At 36.4% G+C, this 23,703-nt stretch overlaps 1 protein-coding gene and 1 long non-coding RNA gene across 2 annotated transcripts in view; one reads left to right on the top strand and one right to left on the bottom strand.

The window, feature by feature from the left end:
* The window catches only part of LOC309855567, a 1,258,688-nt gene that overhangs the window by 441,745 nt on the left and 793,240 nt on the right, over positions 1 to 23,703 (bottom strand). The gene's annotated exons all lie outside the window — the stretch shown is intronic.
* Positions 1 to 23,703, top strand: part of DIAPH2 (diaphanous related formin 2) — a 919,476-nt gene that overhangs the window by 470,757 nt on the left and 425,016 nt on the right. The window contains exon 22 of the mRNA XM_082715955.1: positions 1,323 to 1,562. Coding sequence (XP_082572081.1) covers positions 1,323 to 1,562 — 240 coding nt within the window. The remainder of the gene's footprint in view (positions 1 to 1,322; positions 1,563 to 23,703) is intronic.

Below are 23,703 nucleotides of genomic sequence, written 5' to 3'. Positions count from 1 at the left end.
TCTGTGGCTGGGGATGTTGCTCAGTGCTTCCTGTTATTTCTAAACTTAGTTATTCAATACATTATCTTACACACCTAGATCCTGTAATGGAGATCCAACTCTTATCTGTGTAACTAGTCTGATTGTAAAAATTCACACTTTTGATTGCAGCAAATTATTAGTATGACTAATGCATACTAATTTGTGGCTCCTGTTAAGAGATGAATATAACTTCACCTCCTCTGTAGTCTCTTCTTTTAAAGGGCACTTTGTGGCTTAAGGACTTCTGTTTATGTTGTCAAGTTCTTTTCATGTTTATATTTCAAGAAACTAAACTATATGTGCAAAAAATAAATATAATTAGGACGACTAATAATTTTTTGGGGGTTGCCAGAGTGGCTTAGTCAGTTAAGTGTCCTGTTCAATCTCAGCTGAGGTTTTGATCTCAAGGTCCTTGGTTCAAGCCTGAAGAGAAAAAAAAAAGTATTTATTTTCATTGTGTGTACTTGTATATGTTCATATGTGTCTACTCCCACCCCCAACTCTGTCCCAAAATTCATTTGATGAACGAAAGCTAGTTAAATGACTTGGAGTTAGAGGAAACTAATGGCTAAAAGAAATTATTACCATAGGAGCTATACCAAAGGAAGCAGAGAATGTTCACCAATACTATGAAACAAGTAAGAAAAACCTAAGTTGAACTGTTTTAAAGGAAACCAGTATAGAATTCTTAAATAATATACTTATACATAACCTAATTATTTAACATCAACATTATGTCCATGTAGAAGAAATTCTTTAGAGCATATATAAATATTTAATATATTTGATGACTAGAAATCTAGGTTTAAAAATTAAGTGTTCACTCAGAGCTAGTCCTCTGATTTCAAATAGCATAGTAATAGTAATTTCTTAGGAAATGTGGTTCCACTTACATTGTCTGTCATCATCTACATCTTTTATCTGTGGCCTAACTGCTCACTCATCTCAATTTCATGTTTGTAAATTTTCATAGTTCACCTCAGAGACAACTGGTAGTTTAAATGCTACTGATGACTAATGAGTATGCAGTTAACAAAGAGCAACCATTTAGCTTCAGTAATATTTTCTTATTGTTATAAGGGATGATTTGCTTAAAACTGAGCAGCTATCTATTTTTAAACTTAGATAAAAATATTCCTTTGGAATGTCTAAAACAAATTAAAACAGTAAGTTTTAAAACCCAGAAGGAATTCATTTTATGCAGAAAATTTATAGTCCTGTCTATAAAATTATGACTACTGGAAAATAAAATAACAGGCTTTATATATATATATTCTTACAGAGCATTTCTTATCTTACAGATGAGCTCAGTGAAAATGTTGCAACCTCGTCTCGAAAACATTCTTTTCAAGCTCACGTTTGAAGAGCATGTAAACAACATCAAACCAAGCATCATAGCAGTAACTCTTGCCTGTGAAGAGCTGAAGAAAAGTGAAAGCTTTAACAGACTTTTAGAGTTAGTTCTTTTGGTTGGAAATTACATGAACTCAGGCTCAAGAAATGCCCAGTCTTTGGGTTTTAAAATCAACTTCCTTTGTAAGGTAAGATAACATTTTATAATGCTAATTTATAATCATAATTTCATCTGTGAGAGGGGTCACTCTAAATAGGCAATAGTACATAAGCCAAAAAAAGTATGAGTTTAAAAGGATCCTTTAAAAGGATGAATGTTGTGGTAAATGAATTATATCTCATTAAAACTGATAAATATATATATTTTTTAATTTTAGTACAGTAAAATCTCAAAGACTATGCAAAATATGTGGTAGTATAAACTTCTCTGATTAGATTTTACCCTAGTTTGTAAATTTTTAAAAATTGCCTTTCATAAAGTAGATGCAATATTATACTTCAGTTCCCTTGTACTTATTTAATGTCTCTCTAAAAACTACTGGAAGAGCTAAATATAATGAGGTAAATAGCTGGGAACCTTTTTTTTTTTTTTTTTTTAATATGGTTTGCCTATTCTAGTCAAAACTATCAATACCCTTTGTCACGGCCGGCGCGACAAATTGACCAGGAACGTGAGGGTAAGAGGCTGAAGAAAAGAACTCAAGAAGCAGAGAGATGGGGGCACGAAGAGCACTGAGGAGGATGTCCAACAGTGCTAAGTGTATTCAAAGCATTAAGGCCATATAGTGATAATAGGAGAAGCAATACATCTGTGTCTAGTTAAACAACCATGAGTTCCCATAGTAAGTTTCACAATTAACTATAAGCAGACCTCATGATGCCAAATGGCAGATGCCAGTACAGTTGTTCTGTATTGATACAGCAAACCAGAAAGTAATTTATGGGCTGTACTAGGGCAGCAAGGATTAGCCACGAACTTATGACCCCATCCAAATTGTTTTCATTTGTTTAGCAAGCATGTGGGAAGTCACGTACGTGAGTGCACAACACATAGCACAGACCCTTTCTCAGTGCTACTCAACTTTTCCCATCCTAAACCTTTTGTTAGGTTATTCAGACTTTAATGGAGGCACAAGTCAGGGCCTGGTTTGGTCCTTGTATGAAGCCTTATTGCGGCCTCCCACAACCCTTTTTTTGTTAAATACTGTTGTTACTAATACTAGATACTTATACTAGATATTTAGTCTATTAACCTAAAGTTGGAAAAAAAGTTCAGATGACGGTCATCTTACTGTTTTGATCAAGCCATTTCATAGTATTTTTTTTTTTGAGATTTTAATTCTCATGAGAAGAAACAGAGAAACATAAAAGTGATAGTATATGGCAATTTCAAGGCTATAATGAACCACCTTATTCAAGGGAAAGACCTGTCTGTTACGAAGAGAAAACTGAATAGACACTGAGGTGAAGGCCTATAAGAAATCAGAGGGGAAGACAAACCATGAGAGACTGTGGACTCTGAGAAACAAACTGAGGGTTTTGGAGGGGAGGCGGGTAGGGGGTTGGGTGAGCCTGATGGTGGGTATTGTGGAGGGGCACGTATTACATTGGAGCACTAGGTGTGGTGCATAAACAATGAATTTAGGAACATTGAAAAAAAATTAAATTAAATTTAAAAAAAAGAAAGCTAAAGAGGGAAATAAATCTGAAAACAAACAGTCCCTCCTTGACATCTCACCATTGTTTCACTTTTTTCCTTCTCACAGCATAAAAAACATTGAGAAACTTTGGTTAGTTCTTAAGGTACATTATAACACAAGAATCCCAGATGTAGGAATGGATATAAATTTCTATTCATGCATTAAATAGATGTGTGTTACATATACAATGAATAGCATTTTACTATGTATCAAAAATGATTTGCTTCAAGTAGTTCTAAGCCAAATAAATGGAGAATAATCTTTGTAGGTAATAACATATATAATGGAATTATATCTATTTATTTCTTACTAATTCTTGAGTTATATTAGGAAAGAGGGCCAGGAAGATAGGGCAGATTATCTGGAATGGTAGATTTTATTAAAAAAAAAAAATAAAAAAAGTTTGTCCCTCTTCTTGTGATATTAGGGGACATGTGAAATTATTTGATAATGCCAGAAAGAATAAGGCTGTGCTTGTACAAATATGGAATAAATCATAGCCAGATATATAGGATAAATCTAAATATTTAATATATTTTCATTATATTGCATACCATGTATTCAATACTAATAAAATCCACTCTTCTAAAGATGCTATTTGTTTTGAGTATATGGTGTATGCACATGAGTGAATCAAGATATTTTTGGTAAGATGATTATAAAAATGTTATAAATTAAGAGAAAAGATCATAGAAAATTTATATTATGTACCTATTTCACATTTCACTCATAAAAAGACATTTAAAACAAACTTACCTGATTTGAATAAATATGTACATTTTCTAAGTGTCTTGATTCCACACTATTCCATTTAATTACATGAACTGATTTTTTATAGCAAATATAAATAAGTATTTATACACAGAAACAGAAGATGATATTAATCTCATAGAAGGATTTTATAGTTGTATTCTGGAGAGAAGCTCCTTTCTGTCATCTACCTGTCAAATAAAAGTTCTTCCATACAACACTGATCTGACATCTATCACTAGAGGTATGCTCGAAGGATTCAGCAGAAAGATTTTTGCCATCTTCAAATGAAATAAAAATAATCTTGTGGGAAATGCTATCATGTAGTAATAGATGTTCTAAAAGAGAAGAAGTGAATATTTTAAAATGCTCCCTCCCCTCCACCACTTAATCAGCAGGAATTTTATCTTCAGGGAAATACTTGTCATTAAGAAAGAGAAATACCATATACATGTGTGATAGTCCCCTAATGTCTAGGATTAAGAGGATGTTTTTGGGATACAAAGGATTCTGAGTAGATATAAATGTCTAAAATGTCAGAAATTTATGAAATACATAGAAATAGGTTTATAATCTGTTAAAGTGAATTAACTACAGATGTATGATTAGCCAGAATTGCTGTTAAATTCCAATTACATTATAGAAGATTACTTGGTTGATTTTTCTTAATTTGTTTTCCTTAAAGAATTGCAGATGAACTTCCTTTGTAGAACACTGATTATGTTTCTAAAATGATGCCATTTTCCCCAACTGAATTATTCTAAGGATAATTTCCTTTCTCAGTGAATTTAAAACTATAATCTGCTCTTTACAAGAAGCTACAGAGTATGTTAAAATATTCACCTACTTTTATTTTTTTTTATTTTTTATTTTCAGCATAACAGTATTCATTATTGTTACAACACACCCAGTGTTCCATGCAATCTGTGCCCTAATACCCACCACCTGGTACCCCGACCTCCCACCCCCACCCCTTCAAAACTCTCAGATTGTTTTTCAGAGTCCATAGTCTCATGGTTCAACTCCCCTTCCAATTTCCCTCAACTCCCTTCTCCTCTCTATCTCCCCATGTCCTCCATGCTATTTGTTATGCTCCACAAATAAGTGAAACCATATGATAATTGACTCTCTCTGCTTGACTTCTTTCACTCAGCATAATCTCTTCCAGTCCCGTCCATGTTGCTACAAAAGTTGGGTATTCGTCCTTTCTGATGGAGGCATAATACTCCATAGTGTATATGGACCCCATTTTCCTTATCCATTCGTCCGTTGAAGGGCATCTTGGTTCTTTCCACAGTTTGGCGACCGTGGCCATGGCTGCTATAAACATTGGGGTACAGATGGCCCTTCTTTTCACTACATATGTATCTTTGGGGTAAATACCCAGTAGTGCAATGGCAGGGTCATAGGGAAGTTCTATTTTTAATTTCTTGAGGAATCTCCATACTGTTCTCCAAAGAGGCTACACCAACTTGCATTCCCACCAACAGTGGAAGAGGGTTCCCCTTTCTCCACATCCCCTCCAACACATGTTGTTTCCTGTCTTGGTAATTTTGGCCATTCTAGCTGTTGTAAGGTGATATCTCAATGTAGTTTTTTTTTTTTTTTTTTTAAAGATTTATTTGACAGAGAGAAATCACAAGCAGATGGAGAGGCAGGCAGAGAGAGAGAGAGAGAGGGAAGCAGGCTCCCTGCTGAGCAGAGAGCCCGATGCGGGACTCGATCCCAGGACCCTGAGATCATGACCTGAGCCGAAGGCAGCAGCTTAACCCACTGAGCCACCCAGGCGCCCTCTCAATGTAGTTTTAATTTGAATCTCCCTGATGGCTACTGATGATGAACATTTTTTCATGTGTCTGATAGCCATTTGTATGTCTTTATTGGAGAAGTGTCTGTCCATATCTTCTGCCCATTTTTTCATATGATTGTCTGTTCTGTGTGTGTTGAGTTTGAGGAGTTCATTATAGATCCTGGATATCAACTTTTTGTCTGTACTGTCATTTGCAAATATCTTCTCCCATTCCGTGGGTTGCCTCTTTGTTTACTTGACTGTTTGCTTTGCTGTGCAGAAGCTTTTGATTTTGATGAAGTCCCAAAAGTTCATTTTCGCTTTTGTTTTTTTTTTTGCCTTTGGAGACATATCTTCAAAGAAGTTGCTGTGGCTGATATTGAAGAGGTTACTGCCTATGTTCTCCTCTAGGATTCTGATGGATTCCTGTCTCACGTTGAGTTCTTTTATCCATTTTGAGTTTATCTTTGTGTACGGTCTAAGAGAATGGTTAAGTTTCATTCTTCTACATATAGCTGTCCAGTTTTCTCAGCACCATTTATTGAAGAGACTGTCTTTTTTCCACTTTATATTTTTTCCTGTTTTGTCGAAGATTATTGGACCGCTAGAGGTGAGGATCCATATCTGGGCTCTCTACTCTGTTCCACTGGTCTATGTGTCTGTTTTTATGCCAGTACCATGCTGTCTTGGTAATCACAGCTTTGTAGTAAAGCTTGAAATCAGGTAACGTGATGCCCCCCATTTTATTTTTGTTTTTCAACATTTCCTGAGTGATTCGGGGTCTCTTCTGATTCCATACAAATTTTAGGATTATTTGCTCCACCTCTTTGAAGAATACCAGTGGAATTTTGATCGAAATAGCGTTAAAAGTATAGATTGCTCTAGGCAGTATAGACATTTTACCAATGTTTATTCTTCTGATCCAAGAGCATGGAATGGTCTTCCATCTTTTTGTGTCTTCTTCAGTTTCTTTCATGAGTGCTCTGTAGTTCCTTGAGTACAGATCCTTTACCTCTTTGGTTAGGTTTATTCCCAGGTATCATACGGTTCTTGGCGCTATAGTAAATGGCATCGATTCTCTAATTTCCCTTTCTGTATTTTCATTATTAGTGTATAAGAAAGCCACTGATTTCTGTACATTGACTTTGTATCCTGCCATGTTGCTGAATCACTCTATGAGTTCTAGTATTTTGGGGGTGGAGTCTTTTGGATTTTCCATATAAAGTCTCATGTCATCTGCAAATAGAGAGAGTTTGACTTCTTCATTACCAATTTGGATACCTTTTATCTCTCTTTGTTGTCTGGTTGCTGTTGCTAGGCCTTCTAATACTATGTTGAACAAGAGTGGTGAGAGTGGGCATCCTTGTCATGTTCCTGATCTGAATGGGAAGGATGTAAGCTTTTTTTCATTGAGGATGATATTTGCTGTGGGTCTTTCATAGATAGATTTTATGAAGTTCAGGAATGTTCCCTCTATCCCTATAGTTTGAAGCATTTTAATAAGGAATGGATATGGATTTTGTCAAATGCTTTTTTCTGCATCAGTTGAAAGGACCATGTGGTTCTTCTCTCTTCTCTTATTAATTTGTTGTATCACATTGATTAATTTGTGAATGTTGAACCGTCCTTGTAGCCCAGGGATGAATCCCACCTGGTCATGGTGGATAATCTTTTTAATGTGCTGTTCAATCCTTTTTGCTAGGATCTTTTTGAAAATCTTAGCATCCATATTCATCAGTGATATTGGTCTGAAATTCTCTTTTTGGTAGGGTCTTCGTCTGATTTGGGGATCCGGGTAATGCTGGCTTCATAAAAAGAGTTAGGAAGTTTTCCTTCTGCTTTAATTTTTTTGAAACAGCTTCGGGAGAATAGGTGTTATTTCTTCTTTGAAAGTTTGGTAGAGTTCCCCAGGGAATCCATCAGGTTTTGGGATGTTTTTGATCACCATTTCAATCTCGTTACTAGATATTGGTCTATTCAGGTTGTCAATTTCTTCCTGGTTCTGTTTTGGAAGTTTATAGTTTTCCAGGAATGCATCCATTTCATCTAGGTTGCTTAGCTTATTGGCATATAACTGTTGATAATAACTTCTGATGATTGTTTCTACTTCCTTGGTGTTAGTTGTGATCTTTCCCTTTTCATTAATAATTTTATGTATTTGAGCTTTCTCTCTTTTCTTTGATCTCCTGGTTGATCCAAGCATTCTTATGCAAGGTGGTCTTTAGCTTCCAGGTGTTTGAATTCCTTCTGAACTTTTCCTTGTAATTGAGCTCCAGTTTGTGATCTGAGAATGTTCAGGGAATCATCTCAGTCTTTTGGTATCGGTTGAGTCCTGATTTGTGACCCAGTATGTGGTCTATTCTGGAGAAAGTTCCATGTACACTTGAGAATAATGTGTATTCTGTTGTTTTAGGGTGGAATGTTCTATATATATCTATGAGGTCCATCTGGTGCAATGTGTCATTCAGTGCTCTTGTTTCTTTATTGATTTTCTGCTTCAATGATCTATTTCTGAGAGAGGCGTGTTGAGATCTCCAAGGATTAGTGTATTTATTTCAATATGACTCTTTATCTTGATTAAGAGTTTTCTTATGTCATTGGCTGCTCCCATATTGGGGGCATAGATATTTACAATTGTTAGATTATCTTGGTGGATAGTCCCTTTAAGAATGATGTAGTGTCCTGTATCTCTGACTACAGTCTTTAGTTTAAAATCTAAAATGTCTGATATAAGAATCACTACCCCAGCCTTCTTTTAAGTCCCATTGGTATGATAGATGCTTCTCCATCCCTTCACTTTCATTCTGCATGTATGTTTAGGTTCAAAATGGGTCTCTTGTAGACAACATACGGATGGGTCCTGTTTTTTTATCCAATTTTCAACCCTGTGCCGTTTTATGGGCGCATTTAGGCCATTCACATTCAGGATGATTATTGATAAATACATTTTTATTGACATCGTGTTACCTTTGAAGTCTTTCTTTCTGTAGATTCTCTTTATATTTCTGTTCAATGCTATTCTTGGGCTTTTTCTTCCTTTAAAGAAGCCCCCTTAATATTTCCTGCTGTATTGGCTTGGTGGTTGCATAGTCTTTTAAGCCTTGCCGTTCTTGCAAACTCTATATCTCTCCATCCATTTCGAATGTCAGTCTTGCTGGATAAAGTATTCTTGGCTGCATGTTCTTCTCTTTCAGTGCCCTTGAATATATCTTGCCAGCACTTTCTGGCTTACCAGGTCTCTGTGGACAGGTCTGACATTATTCTGCTGGGCTTTCCTCTATACGTAAGGATCTTCTTTGTCCTAGCTGCTTTGAAGAGGTTCTGCCTACAATTGTAATTCTTCATTCTTACTATTAGGTGTCTCAAGGACTTTTGAGAATCTGTTATCTTGGGGGGAAACCTTTCGGCCTCTAGGACATGAATGCTGGTTCTATTCACGAGATTCGGAAAATTTTCATGAAGAACTTGTTCCACTATATCTTCTAGACTTCGTTCTTTCTCCTCCCAGGTTCCTGGGATTGAGCCCTGCAACAGGCTCCTTGCTCATCTAGGAATCTGCTTCTCCCTCTGCTTGCTGGTTCCCCTTCTTTGTTTCCCCTGCTTGTGTATGCTCTCTGACAAATAACAAATATTTTAAAAAATAAAAAACAGCAAAATTTGGCGGCTTTCAGAAAATGGGAAGTAAGAACAAATGGAAAGTATTTTCAAGAAATTGACTTTGTATTAGCTCCAACCATTTTCCTACTCATTGCCCTGAATTTGATTCAAATTCTTATTAGAAAGATGGGGCGCCTGGGTGGCTCAGTGGTCTAATCCTCTGCCTTCGGCTCAGGTTATGGTCTCAGGGTCCTGGGACCGAGTCTCGCATTGGGCTATCTGCTCAGCGGGGAGCTCGCTTCCCTTCCTCTCTATCTCTGCCTGCCTGTCTGCCTATTTGTGATCTCTGTCTGTCAGGAAAAGAGAGACTGATTGACCTAGTATGGATTACAAGGATAGTCCTTGTCCAAGGGAAGGCATTGATAACACTGTCAAGACTATCTGTGATGGAAGACCGGTCACTTCATAAAGAATGCTTGTATCCAAAGAAAAGAATGCCAATGATTAGGGGCAGGTGAATAGGTATCAGGCAGGCCCAAACAAAGACAAAATGAAAGAGATCATTGGTACACCAGGGGAATACAAACAGTACAGAAAACACATAAAAACCTCAAGAAACTAGTGGTACAATTAAGTGATCAGGAAATAAACTACATCTAGAGTATTCTGTAACACCACAACATACACCATCAATGAACAGCAAGATTAATGACCATTGAGATTAACAGGGCTTCAGGAGGGAGGAATTTTTAATGATGGGATGGGGATGGACAATACTGTAAAATGCAACAGAAGGATCTTAAAGGATTAGTAGAATTAGGTTATATGAGAGAAGAAGCCACAACCTTACAAGGTGGGAGAATATTGGAATCAGTACATACCTTTTAGCTTCCATTCTGCCAATCACTAGCCAAATTGTCATAGCTAAGTCACTTACTCTTTCTGAACTCAGTTTCTTTACCTGTGAATGAGGATATGCAGTAGGGGTTTTTTGGTTTTTTTTTGGCGGGGGGGTCAAATAAAATGAATTTTGTCAGAGTTCTTTGAAAAATTATTATGTTAAATGATAACTTTTTTAATGATGGTAGATAACTAGGAATAATCATTGTCTTTGAAGATGATTTAGAAAAGCATATTGTCTGGAATATTGGGTGTATATTGGAGACAAATGATAATGTTTGCAGGCAGATTATGAGAAGATCATGAGTTATTTATATATTAGTTTACATAAGTTATCCTCATAATTTTTTAAAGTCATTCATTTCATAACTTATAAGGGCCATGAACCTTTCTTTTTAATATCCCTTTCCTCCATTCTATGACTTTCTAGTCATTCTAGTTGGACAGAGAGACTTAAGAAATCATGATACATTAGGATGATCTTTTGTATATTATACAAAGAACCTGAAGAAAACTTTACAGTTTAATACAGAGAAAATTTTATATATCTTACTTTGCCATAAGGATTAATATGTTAATGTAATTGTTTTCCTTTTTCTAAGATCCATCATTTCTGTAAAGTATATGTAACATAAACAATGTTATTTCCTAGAGACCATCATGTGATATTAGTGACAGAATATTGTCGGTATTACCCCATAGAAGTTGTAAGAGGGAAAGAGAAAAGGTTTTAATGAGAAATGGAAGATGAGTTACCAGAAAATATGATTTATAAAGAAAATGACTGCTGTCTATGGAAGCCAAATTTGGAAATATATAATCCAAGAGAAAATCTACAAAAAAAAAAAAAAGTCATATCTAAGTACTCTAAAAATTTCACATCTCATCATTTTTAGCTGAAATGATGTGGATTGTTTCCATGTAAACTTAGAATCTTAACATAAGAAGATAACTGGTTGTGGGTGCCTCCGTGGCTCAGTCAGTTAAGCATCTCCCTTTGGCTCAGTTCATGATCCTGAGGTGGTGGAATCAAGTCCCACCTCTGGCTCCCTGCTCAGTGAGGATCCTGCTTCTCCCTCTGCCCCTCCCCACCAACTCATGCTCTCTCTTTCTTTCTCAAAAATAATAAAATCTTAAAGAAGAAGAAAAAAAAAGTAACTAGTCTAGCCAATTCAGTCTGTAGTTAAGAAAACTGACACTCAGAGAAGGGAAGTTTTGTGTACTGGCACGTTCTGGCTGCCACAACAGAATACCAGAGGCTGGGTGGTTAAAACAACAGAAATTAATTTTCACACAGTTTTGGAGATAGGAAGTCAAAGATCAAGGTGCTAGCCTAGTTAGTGTCTGGTGAGATATGGTAATGTAATTGTTTTTCTTTTTCTAAGATCCATCATTTCTGTAAACTATATGGTAATGTAAAAGGCCTTATTTCCTAGAGACCATCACGTGGTATTAGTGACAGACTCTTCCTGGCTTGCAGACAGACAGCCATCTTCTTGCTATATGCTCAACAGAGCCTTTCCTCTGTGCCCTGCATAAAGAGTTGAGAATGTGCTTGAGAGCTCTGGTGCCACCTCCTCTTCTTATAAGGACACTAATCTAGTCAGATTTGGCCCCACCCTTTTGCCTTTTTTTTTTTTGTAACCCTTAATTGCCTCCTTAAAGGTCTTTTCTCCAAATATACTCACTCTGAGGGTTACTGCTTCAACGTGCAGATTGCTCAGGATAAGGCTTTCCTGGGATGTGAGACTTTTCAGTGCTAAAATTGGGACAGTATCAAGCAAACCAGGACAGTCAGTGGCTGCTTTAGTTATGAAACTAGAGGTAGGGTCCTAGCCTCCTAATAATACTCCATTTTTCTCTCTTTTTTAAAAACATGTAAGTTTAACAGCTTTCCTTTTACATTTTTATAATGCCCTTTACTGTTCTTTGTCTAGTTTTTGCTCTTCAGATCTTCTGTGGTACCCACTATACACTTTGAGGGCATTATTAAAGAACTGTTCACACTTTAATTATTTTATTTCTCTTTCAAGGCTGAGAACTCATGGAATCTGAATGTTTATTTTCTTCTACAGGAAGCAGGCTCCCTGTGGAGCAGAGATCCCGATGTGGGGCTCAATCCCAGGACTCTGACATCATGACCTGAGCCAAAGGCAGAGGCTTAACCCACTGAGCCACCCAGGCACCCCATAACTTTTTTTTTTAAAGTTAGAGAATTTAATTCCTCACAGATGTAAAGGGTATATTTTTTACCAGCAAAACTATTGAATATGTATACAGTCACACTGCTATGGTTTATTTATAAAAACATTAAAAAGTATTGTTTTCTATAAATATTAACCAGCAATTCTACCTTTAAATATGGGTTAATAATAAATATATGACTATGAATATGTAACCAAAAATATTTTGGAAAATAACCACTGTAGGATATACTGAAAAGCATTCTACCAAAGTTCAATAAATCCTAGTCAATAGTCCACACATATGGTTGCCTGTGTTTTAACAGTTTATAAAGTACTTTCCTCGTGATTCAGGGGGGTGAATTATTATTAACTCCATTTTGCAAATTAGGAAACTGAAACGCATTGAAGTTATACAATTTTTCCAATATTAAAAAGCTAGTAAGAAGGGGCGCCTGGGTGGCTGAGTGGGTTAAGCCTTGGCCTTCGGCTCAGGTCATGATCTCAGGGTCCTAGGATTGAGCAGGCCTCTGGCTCCCTGCTCACCAGGGAGCCTGCTTCCCCTTGCCCTTCTGCCTGCCTTGCTCCCTACTTATGATTTCTCTATCAAATAAATAAATAAAATCTTTTTTAAAAAGCTAGTAACTATCCAAATTGAGGCTTAAATCTGTTTTCTCTGTCCCAAACTTCGCAAGCACTCTGCCTCTCATTTCACTGTAACAGAATTTTTGGATATACACGGCTCAATTTAAGAAAGCATTACAGAACACCTCTACAACTTACAGAATTCTGAAAATGGGGGAAAATCACATGTAGATTTTCTTGAATCTGGTAGCTTGTAAAATGAGGAATCCCTTTTCTTTTTTCTTTTTTTTTTTTTAAGATTTTATTTATTTATTTGACAGACAGAGATCACAAGTAGGCAGAGAGGCAGGCAGAGAGAGAGGAGGAAGCAGGCTCTCCACTGAGCAGAGAGCCTGATGTGGGGCTTGATCCCAGCACCCTGGGATCACGACCCAAGCCAAAGGCAGTGGCTTTAACCCACTGAGCCACCCAGGTGCCCCAGGAATCCCTTTTCTTTATTCAAACTGAATTGGAAGTAATTGCAGGATATTAATAGAAAATTTTTCTTCCTCTAATAGATTTTAATGTATCCAGGAAATAAAGCCTACATATTTATAATAAAATAGGACTTAATAATCTGTATAATTATACAAGTATCACTTGGCTTTGTATGTATAGGCTCTCAGAGCCTATCAGTTTTTTGTAGGCAAGGTGAGTTGCTGTTCTCAAGATTTTTACAAATAAATATCTGCTCTCCAGAAAGGACTGACCCAGCATTTCAGGGTCAGAGGCACACTTAGAATCCAACTTTTCCTAAGGCTCAAATTATTTCAGGGGCTCACGCTATTTTTAGAGTTTGATGGTCTCTTGCTTTACTGAAATATGTTTTTTTTTTCCCCCATCACATAGTGTTTAACATTATTTGAATTTGGGGGGAGTTGTGGTTGACATTTTGCTGAGAAGAAAATTCCTTTAAAGTATGTAATGTGTGTTGGAAAGTGCTGTGTAAGGGAAGATTAGACTCTCTATCAAATACAGGGTTGGGTGGAATGTTAGGTCTTCTTTTCAAACTTTCCTTTTTCTCCCTTTAAAATTTCTTCCCTGTGGGGCTATTTGCAGGAAGGAGTTTTCAGTTGGTGATCTCCTCGAGTCCCTGGTTATAATCAGTGACTCAGTTCTAAATGTATAACAAAATTCAGAGGAGCTCATTTATGCTAATTGGTATTTTTATGTTTATAAGAACTTTTCATTTTTATATGTCATCATGTAATACCATGACACACCATACTATTTGTTTTCATAATTTATGACTGACAGACATGAACATTTCAAATTAAGGATTTGTCTGTGTCACATTATATTCTTTGAAGTAGGAATATTTACTGTTTTTGACCTCTGTAACAACTAAGCAGCATAGAATGATTTAAGGACTGGCTATAATTCTTCATTTTCAATAATTTCCTTTGTTCAGATTATTTGATGGTTAACCCTTATTTAATTCCATTGTGTTTTATTATATTGTGCTTAATGGGCTCTCATCATTGAGAACCACTGAATAGGTTCTTGAGCTTAAAGGTAAATGTTGCACTGTTGTGGTACTATGCCAGTGGTGATATTTTAGATTCAGCTTCCTTAATTGTGTCATGGGTTTTGTTTTCCTCAGTTCCTCAGGTAAATCAATGTATAAAAATTTATACTTTTCAAACAGTAAGCATTAGTATTACGTAAGTCACGAAGTCCAAAAGTGTTTAAATTTATAGAACAGTAAATTTATATTTTTAAAGAAACAAGTTCTTTTAATTCCCAGGTTACTTGCTATGTATCCTAAAGCACATACTGTTAATCAGTGCATGGGGATTTGTGCACACAGGCAAATGGTCATACTAAGTGATTGCTTCAGTGATTCCCATTTCTCTAGTAATCAAGATGTTTGGATACTAGCTTAGAAATTCAATCCAAAGTCCTCACATCTAATGTCTTCCGTGACATTCAAAATCTGAACGAAACACAAGCTATTTCTTCTTAACTTCTCTTTAAAAAATGCAGCCCTCTAAAAGTTAGAAACATATGCTCTTGGCTCCGATTTTGTAATCCCATGAGTACCACCATGTGTTTTGAAGACTGTCCTTCAATTAGAAAATCAGCTCTTTTCCCACTTCTAAGATGTAAAGTTCCTAGTTTCTTTATGCTGTAGTAGTCTGTACATACAGATTGACTCCCTAAGTAGAAAGAACACTTGAAGAAGGTAGTCTGTGCTTTCTTCCAAGATGGCAATATCAATTGTTACAGATGGTCATGACATTTTCCAGATTTATGTTAATGTGGAGATGCATTGTATCTTTCTTATTCTTTGTACCCTACATTATGGAATTCAGATAGGTGAAAAAGTAAACTGCTAGATTAGCACAGGTAAAGCTATGTGATCTTCTGGGGCATAGGAATTAACCAGTTTTGAAGATATACTTCTTTTTAAATTAATTAATTATTATTTTTATTTTATTTTACTTTTTTCAGTGTCCCAAGATTTCATTGTTTATTCACCACACACAGTGCTCCGTTCAATATATGCCCTCCTTAATACCCACCACCAGGCTAAACCAACTCTCTACCTGCCTCCCCTCCAAAACCCTCAGTTTGTTTCTTGGAGTCCATAGTCTCTTGTGGTTTATCTCCCCCTCTGATTTCCCCAAACTCCCCTCTCCTCTTCATCTCTCAGTGTCCTCCATGTTACTCCTTATGCTCCACAAGTAAGTGAAACTGTATGATAATTGACTGTCTCTGCTTGACTTATTTCACTCAGCATAATCTCTTCCAGTCCTGTCCCTGTGGATACAAAAGTTGGATATTCATCCTTTCTGATGGAGGCATAATACTCCATTGTACATATGGACCATATCCTCTTTATCCATTCATCTGTTGAAGGGCATCTTGGCTCTTTCCACAGTTTGGCAACTGTGACCATTGCTGCTGTGAACATTGGGGTACAGATGGCCCTTCTGTTCACCACATCTGTATCTTTGGGGTAAATACCCAGTAGTGCAATTGCAGAGGTATAGGGTAGCACTATTTTTATTTTCTTAAGGAATCTCCACACTGTTTTCCGAAGTGGCTGCACCAACTCCCATTTCCACAGTGCGAGAGGGTTCCCCTTTCTCCACAGCCTCTCCAACACTTGTTGTTTACTGTCCTGTTGATTTTGGACATTCTAACTGATGTAACGTGGTATCTCAGTATGGTTTGGGACTGATAACTAATGATGATGAACATTTTTTCATGTGTTTGTTAGCCATTTGTATGTCGTCTTTGGAGAAGTGCCTGTTCATATTTTCTGCCCATTTTTTGATATGATTATCTGTTTTTTGGGTGTTGAGTTTGAGGAGTTCTTCATAGATCTTGGATATCAGCCCTTTGTCTGTAGTGTCATTTGAGAATATCTTCTCCCATTCAGTGGGTTGCCTCTTTGTTTTGTTGACTGTTTTGCTGTGCAGAAGCTTTTTATTTTGGTGAAGTTCCAAAAGTTCATTTGCTTTTGTTGCCTTTGCCTTTGGAAACACGTCTTGAAAGAAGTTGCTGTGGCTGATAAAAAAGAGCTTACTGCCTATGTTCTCTAGGATTTTGATACATTCCTGCCTCATGTTGAGGTCTTTTATCCATTTCCTGTTTATCATTGTTTATGGTGTAAGAGAATGGTCAAGTTTCATTTTTCTATACATAGCCGTCCAATTTTCCCAGCACCATTAATTGATGAGACTGGCTTTTTTCCACTGTATATTTTTTTCCGGCTTGTCGAAGATTATTTGACCTTAGAGTTGAGAGTCCATATCTGGGCTCTCTACTCTGTTGCACTGGTCTATGTGTCTGTTTTTGTCCCAGAACTATGCTGTCTTGGTGACAGCTTTTGTAGTAAAGCTTGAAATCAGGCAATGTGATGCCCCCAGTTTTGTTTTTCTTTTTCAACATTTCCTTAGCAATTCAGGGTCTCTTTTGGTTCCATACAAATTTTAGGATTGTTTGTTCCAGCTTTTTTAAAAGTGCTGGTGGAATTTTGATTGGGGTGGCATTGAAAGTATATATTGCTCTAGGCAATATAGACATTTTAACAATGTTTATTCTTCTGATCCATGAACATGGAACGTTCTTCCATCTTTTTGCGTCTTCTTCAATTTCTTTCATGAGTGTTTTATAAATCCTCGAATACAGATCCTTTACCTCTTTGGTTAGGTTTATTCCCATGTCTCTTCTGGTTCTTGGTGCTATAGTAAATGGAATTGATTCTCTAATTTTCTTTTCTATATTTTCATTGTTAGTGTATAAGAAAACAAATGATTTCTGTACATTGTTTTTGTATCCTGCCACATTACTGAATTGCTGTATGAGTTCTGGAAGATTGGGTTTGAGAATTTTGGGTTTTCCATAGAAAGTATCACATCATCTGTGAAGAGAGAGTTTGACTTCTTCTTTGCAATTTGAATACTCTATTTCTTTTTGTTGTCTAACTGTTGCTGGGACTTCTAGTACTATTTGAACAACAGTGACAAGAGTGGATATCCTTGTCATGTTCCTGATCTCCAAGGGAAGGCTGTCAGCTTTTCCCTACTGAGAATTATTTTCGCTATGGGTTTTTCATAGATACATTTTATGAAGTTGAGGAATGTTTCCTCTATCCCTATACTTTGTAGTGTTTTAATCAGGAATGGACACTGTATCTTCTCAGATGCTTTTTCTGCATCAATTGAGAGGACCATGTGGTTCTTCTCTCTTCTCTCACTGATTTGTTCTATCGCATTGATTAATTTGCAAATGTTGAACCACCCATGCTTCCCATGGATAAATCCCACCTAGTCAAGGTGGATAATCTTTTTAATGTACCGTTGGATCCTATTAGCTAGGATCTTGTTGAGAATCTTAGCATCCATATTCATCAGGGATATTGGTCTGAAATTCTTTTTAATGGGGTCTTTGCCTGGTTTGGGGTTCAGGATAATGCTGGCTTCATAGAAAGAGTCTGGAAATTTTCCTTCTGTTTCTATTTTTTGAAACAGCTTCAGGAGAATAGGTATTATTTCTTCTTTGAATGTTTAGTAGAATTCTCCAGGCAATCCATCTGATCCTGGGCTCTTGGCTTTTGAGAGGATTTTGATCAGTGCTTCAATCTCGTTACTAGATACCACTCTATTCTGATTGTCAATTTCTTCCTGGTTAAGTTTTGAAAGTTTATAAGTTTCCAGGAGTGCATCCATTTCATCTCGATTGCTTAACATATTGGCATGTAACTGCTGATAATAATTTCTGATGATTGTTTCTATTTCCTTGGTGTTAGCTGTGATCTCATTCATAATTCTATTAATCTGGGTCCTCTCTCTTTTCTTTTGGATTAGTTTGGCCAGTGGTTTATCTATCTTATTGATTCTTTAAAAGAACCAGCTTGTAGTTTCGTTGATATGTTCTTTTGTATACTCTAGTTTCTATCTCATGATTTCTGATTTAATCTTATTTTCTTTCTTATGCATGGTGTTCACTTAATTTGTTATTGATTCTCCAGTTCTTTAAGGTGTAAAGAGATCTGGTGTATTCTGGATTTTTCAGTTTTTTTGAGGGAGGCTTGGATGGCTACGTATTTCCCCCTTAGGACCACCTTTGCCATGTCTCTTGGGTTTTTGGACAAGTGTGTCTTCATGCTCGTTGGTTTACATGAGTTGTTTAAGTTCTTTGATTTTCTGGTTGATCCAGACATTCTTAAGCAGGGTGGTCTTTGCCTTCCAAGTATTTGAATTCGTTCCAAACTTCTTCTTATGGTTGAGTTCAAGTTTCAGATCATTGTGGTCTGAGAATATGGAGGGAATAATCTCAGTCTTGTATTGGGTGAGCCCTGATTTGTGACCCAGAATGTGGTCTATTCTGGAGAAAGTTCCATATGCACTCTAGAAGAAGGAGTATTCTGCTTTTTTTGGGTGCAGTGCTCTGTATATATCTGTGTGGTCCATCTGGTCCCATCTGTCATTCAGTGCTCTTGTTTCTTTAGTGATTTTCTCCTGGGATGATTTGTCTGTTACTGAGAGTGGTGTGTTAAGATTCCCCTACTACTAATGTATTCATACCAATGTGACTCTTTATCTTGATTAACAGTTGTCTTATGTAGTTGTCTGCTCCCATATTGGGAGTGTAAATATTTATAATTGTTAGATCTTCTTGGTGGCTAGACCCTTTAAGAATGATGTAGTGTCCTCCTGTATCTCTGACTACAGTCTTTAGTTTAAAATCTAATTTACCTGATATGAGAATCGCTACCCCAGCTTTCTTTTGGCGTGAAAGATGCTTCTTCATCCCTTCCCTTTCAGTCTGGATGTATCTTTACACGTTCCAAATGTGTTACTTGTACAAGACAGCATATGGACAGTTCTTGTTGTTTTATCCAATCTGCAACCGTTTGCTCTTTTATGGTGGGAACATTTAGGTTATTCATATTGAGAGTGATTATTGAAAGGTATGTTTTTATTGACATCATGTTGCCTGTGAAGTCCTTATTTTTATAGATTGTCTCTTTAAATTTCTGTTCTATGTCACTCTTGGGTTCTTTCTTCTTTTGTAGAATCCCCTTAGTATTTCTTTTAATGCTATCTTGATGGTCACTCTTTTAAACCTTACCAGTCTTGGAAGCTCTTCATCTCTCTATCCATGTTGAATGTCAGCCTCGCTGGATAAAGTTTTCTTGGCTGCATGGTCTTCTCATGTAGTACCTTGAGTATGTCTTGCCAGCCCTTTCTGGCTTTCTAAGTTTCTGTGGACAAGTCTGACATTATTCTGACAGACCTTTCTCTGTATGTAAGGAATCTCTTCCCCCAGCTGCCCTCAGAAGCTCTTGTCTAAAATTATGATTCACCATTCTCATAATGAATTGCCTCGAGGTCTTTCTAGAGTCTTTGATCTTGGGCAGGTGTTCTTTCTTCCTCTAGAACAGGAACACTGGTTCCATTCCCTAAATTGGGAAAATTTTCATCCAGAATTTGTTCATGTGTATCTTTTAGTCTTTTTAGCCACCCCTTCAGGAATCCCAATAATTCTGAAGTTGGAATGTTTCATGGCATCATTTATTTCCCTAATTCTGTTTTCATGACTTCTAAGCTGTTTGTTCCAGGCCTCCTCCTGATGTTTTTCTCTGTCAGTTTCTCCTCTGGATCACTAATTCTGTCTTCTACCTTGGTTACCCTATCTGTTAGAGTATTTAGATTAGATTGGATCTCATTGATAATATTTTTAACTTCTTTCTGGGTGGGTTTCATTTCTTCCCTAATCGATTCCATGATGTCAAAAATGGTTTTTTCCAACCTAGCCATTGCCTGGATAATTGTTACGCTGATTTCCCTTTCTGACATACCGTGTATGGCCATATCCAATACTTCTGTGGCAGACGCCCAGTCTCTGAATGTTTCCTCTCTTGGGTGTTCCTACTCCTAGTCATTTTGGTGAGAGGTGGTCGAGAGGATGTATAGCTGAATATATCAACCATGAACCAAGCATGTTGCACCCTGGCACGCTCTCCACTGGTGTCTTCTGCCCCCATAGAGATCCAGAAATATATAATCCTACATCTCAGGCTGATTTCATGGGTGTTGAGAGTGTTCTGTGGGAGACACTTACTTCACTTTAGGGGATTAGTTGAAACAGGTTCTCCTACTTCTCTGCCATCTTGCTAGCAGGCTCGATATGCTTCTTTAAATTGATATACAGACATACCTCGTTTTATTTTACTCTGCCAATTTTGTGTTTTTTACAAATTATAGATTTGGCAACCCTGTGTCTTGCAAATCTATAGGCACTATTTTTCCAATAGCATTTGCTCACTTGGTGTCTCTGTCACATTTTGGTAATTCTCAGAATAAAGCTTTGTCGTTATTGTTTGTTATGGTGATCTGTGATCAGTGATTATGACTTACTGAAAGCATGAAAATGGTTACTGTATAGTATTTTTTAAGTAAATTATGTACATAGGGTTTTTTTTAAAATATATTGGTACTGCACACTTAATGGACTTAATATTACAGTGTATTGTAGTATATATATAACTTAACGGACTTAATAGATTACAATGTAGTGTAAACATAACTTTTATATCTACTAAGAAACAAACAAAAAAAAATCATCTGACTTTCTTCATTGCAGTATTCACTTTATTGTAGACTGACACCAAATCTGCAATATCTTTGAGGTATACATGTAGCCATGAAGGAGTAACACTATACCTTTTTCAGAAACTTGAACTCTGGGGACGCCTGGGTGGTTCAGTGGGTTAAGCTGCTGCCTTCGGCTCAGGTCATGATCCCAGGGTCCTGGGATCGAGTCCCTCATCGGGCTCTCTGCTTGGCGGGGAGCCTGCTTCTTCATCTCTTTCTTTCAGCCTGCCTCTCTGCCTACTTGTGATCTCTGTCTGTCAAATAAATAAATAAAATCTTAAAAAAAAAAAAAAGAAACTTGAACTCTGATTAAATGAACAAATTCATACCTCTCTTCTACTTTTCTCTAAAAATACAGAAGTCCCATAAGCTTATTGAAAGATTTTTCTCTAAGTTGAAATATTCATTAATTTACATTCATTGGTACAAATTAGTCAGTTTATACTTTAAATGCAACACTTATTTGTTTTTTGCAAATCTAATTATGTCTGTTTAGATATTATCACATTTACAACACTATAGGTTGTGTGAAACTTCATTTTCAAGCCCCCCCCCAAATTTTCAGTTTATTAAATAATCTGGAGACCAGTAGTTTCTAAGCGTAAATTGTGTGATGCAGAGTTAATTAGTATTCCTTGTTGATACTGACTGCTTTGAAGACATTATGTTTCTTATCACATTTTTTTTTCTATTTTACTTATATATGTGAAAATGTTCTGTCCTTTAAACACACAACAGTCAACAAATGCATGCACTCCCCAGGCCCTTAAGTCATCATTATATTGTGAAGCCTTTGCTGCTATTCCTGCTTTTAACTTTTATATTACAGCGCAATCTGCCTCCCATATGTCTGGATAATATGCTTTGAGGGGCAACGTGAAAATATGTGGTACACAATTGCCTTGCATACTAGCTATGCTTAGTAATTGTATGTTCCTGTGCAAACACATGACCTTTATGACAAGAAACTACAATTTTTGGAAGTTTTATATTAGGGGAGGGACTGAGGATAAGGAATTAAAAGCTAGACCAAGCCAAAAAGCATATGCGTGCACCTGTGTGTGTGTGTGTGTGTGTACTGATGAGCAAATGATTAAAAGAATGGAAGAGTGAGAATCAGGGATGATTTTCAGAATTGGATGATGAGAAAGAATGAAAGAGTGAGAAAGAATCAGGGATAATTTTCATAATTGGAATGAGTAAATATGTCTGTTTCTTGCATAAATTGATGGACTTGTAAAGAGCATTTGAAAATACAAAGAAAGACTTTCCAATATATGCTTCTTATCTTCTGCCAAAAATAATTATTTAAAAATCAACTATATATTTTTATATAAAACTGTACTGAGGTTTATAATTCATTTTCAGTAGAAGGCTGATGTATGGCTTGGTTTAGAATTCTAAATACAGACACATTGCTAGGAAACAAAAAGATGAACACAACTGTAGTTTCTTTCATTTAAATTTTTGTTTTCGTCATACACTGATACAAAAAACATAATATGGTGCTATCTATACTTGTTGAAGTCATTGTGACTAAACAGTAATGGATATATTTAACTGTTGTGTTGGGTAATATGTCTGGCAGAGAAGAATAATTCTCTAGTTTACAAAAAAAAAAAAAAGCTTTCTTTGTTTTTTTGTCTTTGTTGTTGTTGTTGTTGGTGGTGGTGGTGGTTCTTGGTGATTCCTCCATATATCAGGAGTCGCAATAAACAATTTCAGCACTGAGCAGACCAAAAAAATAATGGTTTATGGGACTAGCTGTATAGCCGTAGGTCTTGATTGACCACAAAGTCTGTTACCATAGGGGATTTAAATTAACCCAGCTGGCTTAGTATTCTGTGAATTTCTGTAGTCATTTTCTGAGTTTAATCTTATAACTGATTTTGTAATTCTCACAGTGGGAGAAAGTTGACAACATGACTGGCATTTAGTGAATATAATTAATAGGTTTTAAAACAAATTCCTTTTTATCTGTAAATGCTGTTTGAAGGGGATTTAACCCTATATGACACTGTTGTTCAAAAAATGTGACCACTGTGACAGAATGTGACTGATCATTTTATAAACTGATTTTCCTATCAAAGAAAGCCATAGTAGTGTAGGCATGGTATAACTTTAAGAAGGAGGGCCAATGACCATGGAAAGGATTTATATGTAGTAGTTCATTTTCAAATAAAACTGAACATCCAGTTATCTCTGTAATAATTTTAGGCAATCTAAGAACTATTTATATACATATATTTTTTAGCTAGTAATTGGGCAGCAGATTTGCCACATTATTTGAGCTCTTATTTTCTATCAAACCCTGTGCCACATGCTTTGCAGTGATAAAGAAAAAAAAAAAAAAAACATATATCTCTAGTCCTTGAGGGCCTCCAGAGCTAGTTGGGAGATACGGAATATTATACAAAAACAACAGACAGGAAAGTAGGAGGAAGTGAGATAGGGTGGGAGTTGTCGGGGGAGATATTGTACGTGAGACATATTCTTTGTTGCTGTAAGTACAGGTTGGCTACAGGAAAGTAGTGCATTCAATAATAACCTATTTTGTATAGTTGTCTTCTTTAGAAAGGAAAAACACAATACCAGCCCCAGTTACATGTACTTTACTTCTCTCCCTCAAACAATTGCTTAGATTCTGTTTTCCCTGACTTATGTCATAGGGAGAA

Source organism: Mustela nivalis, assembly GCF_964662115.1.
Source record: "Mustela nivalis genome assembly, chromosome: X".
Lineage (NCBI taxonomy): Eukaryota > Metazoa > Chordata > Mammalia > Carnivora > Mustelidae > Mustela > Mustela nivalis.
The sequence above is the reverse complement of the archived record's forward strand: the minus strand, read 5'-3'. Positions and strand labels throughout refer to the sequence as shown.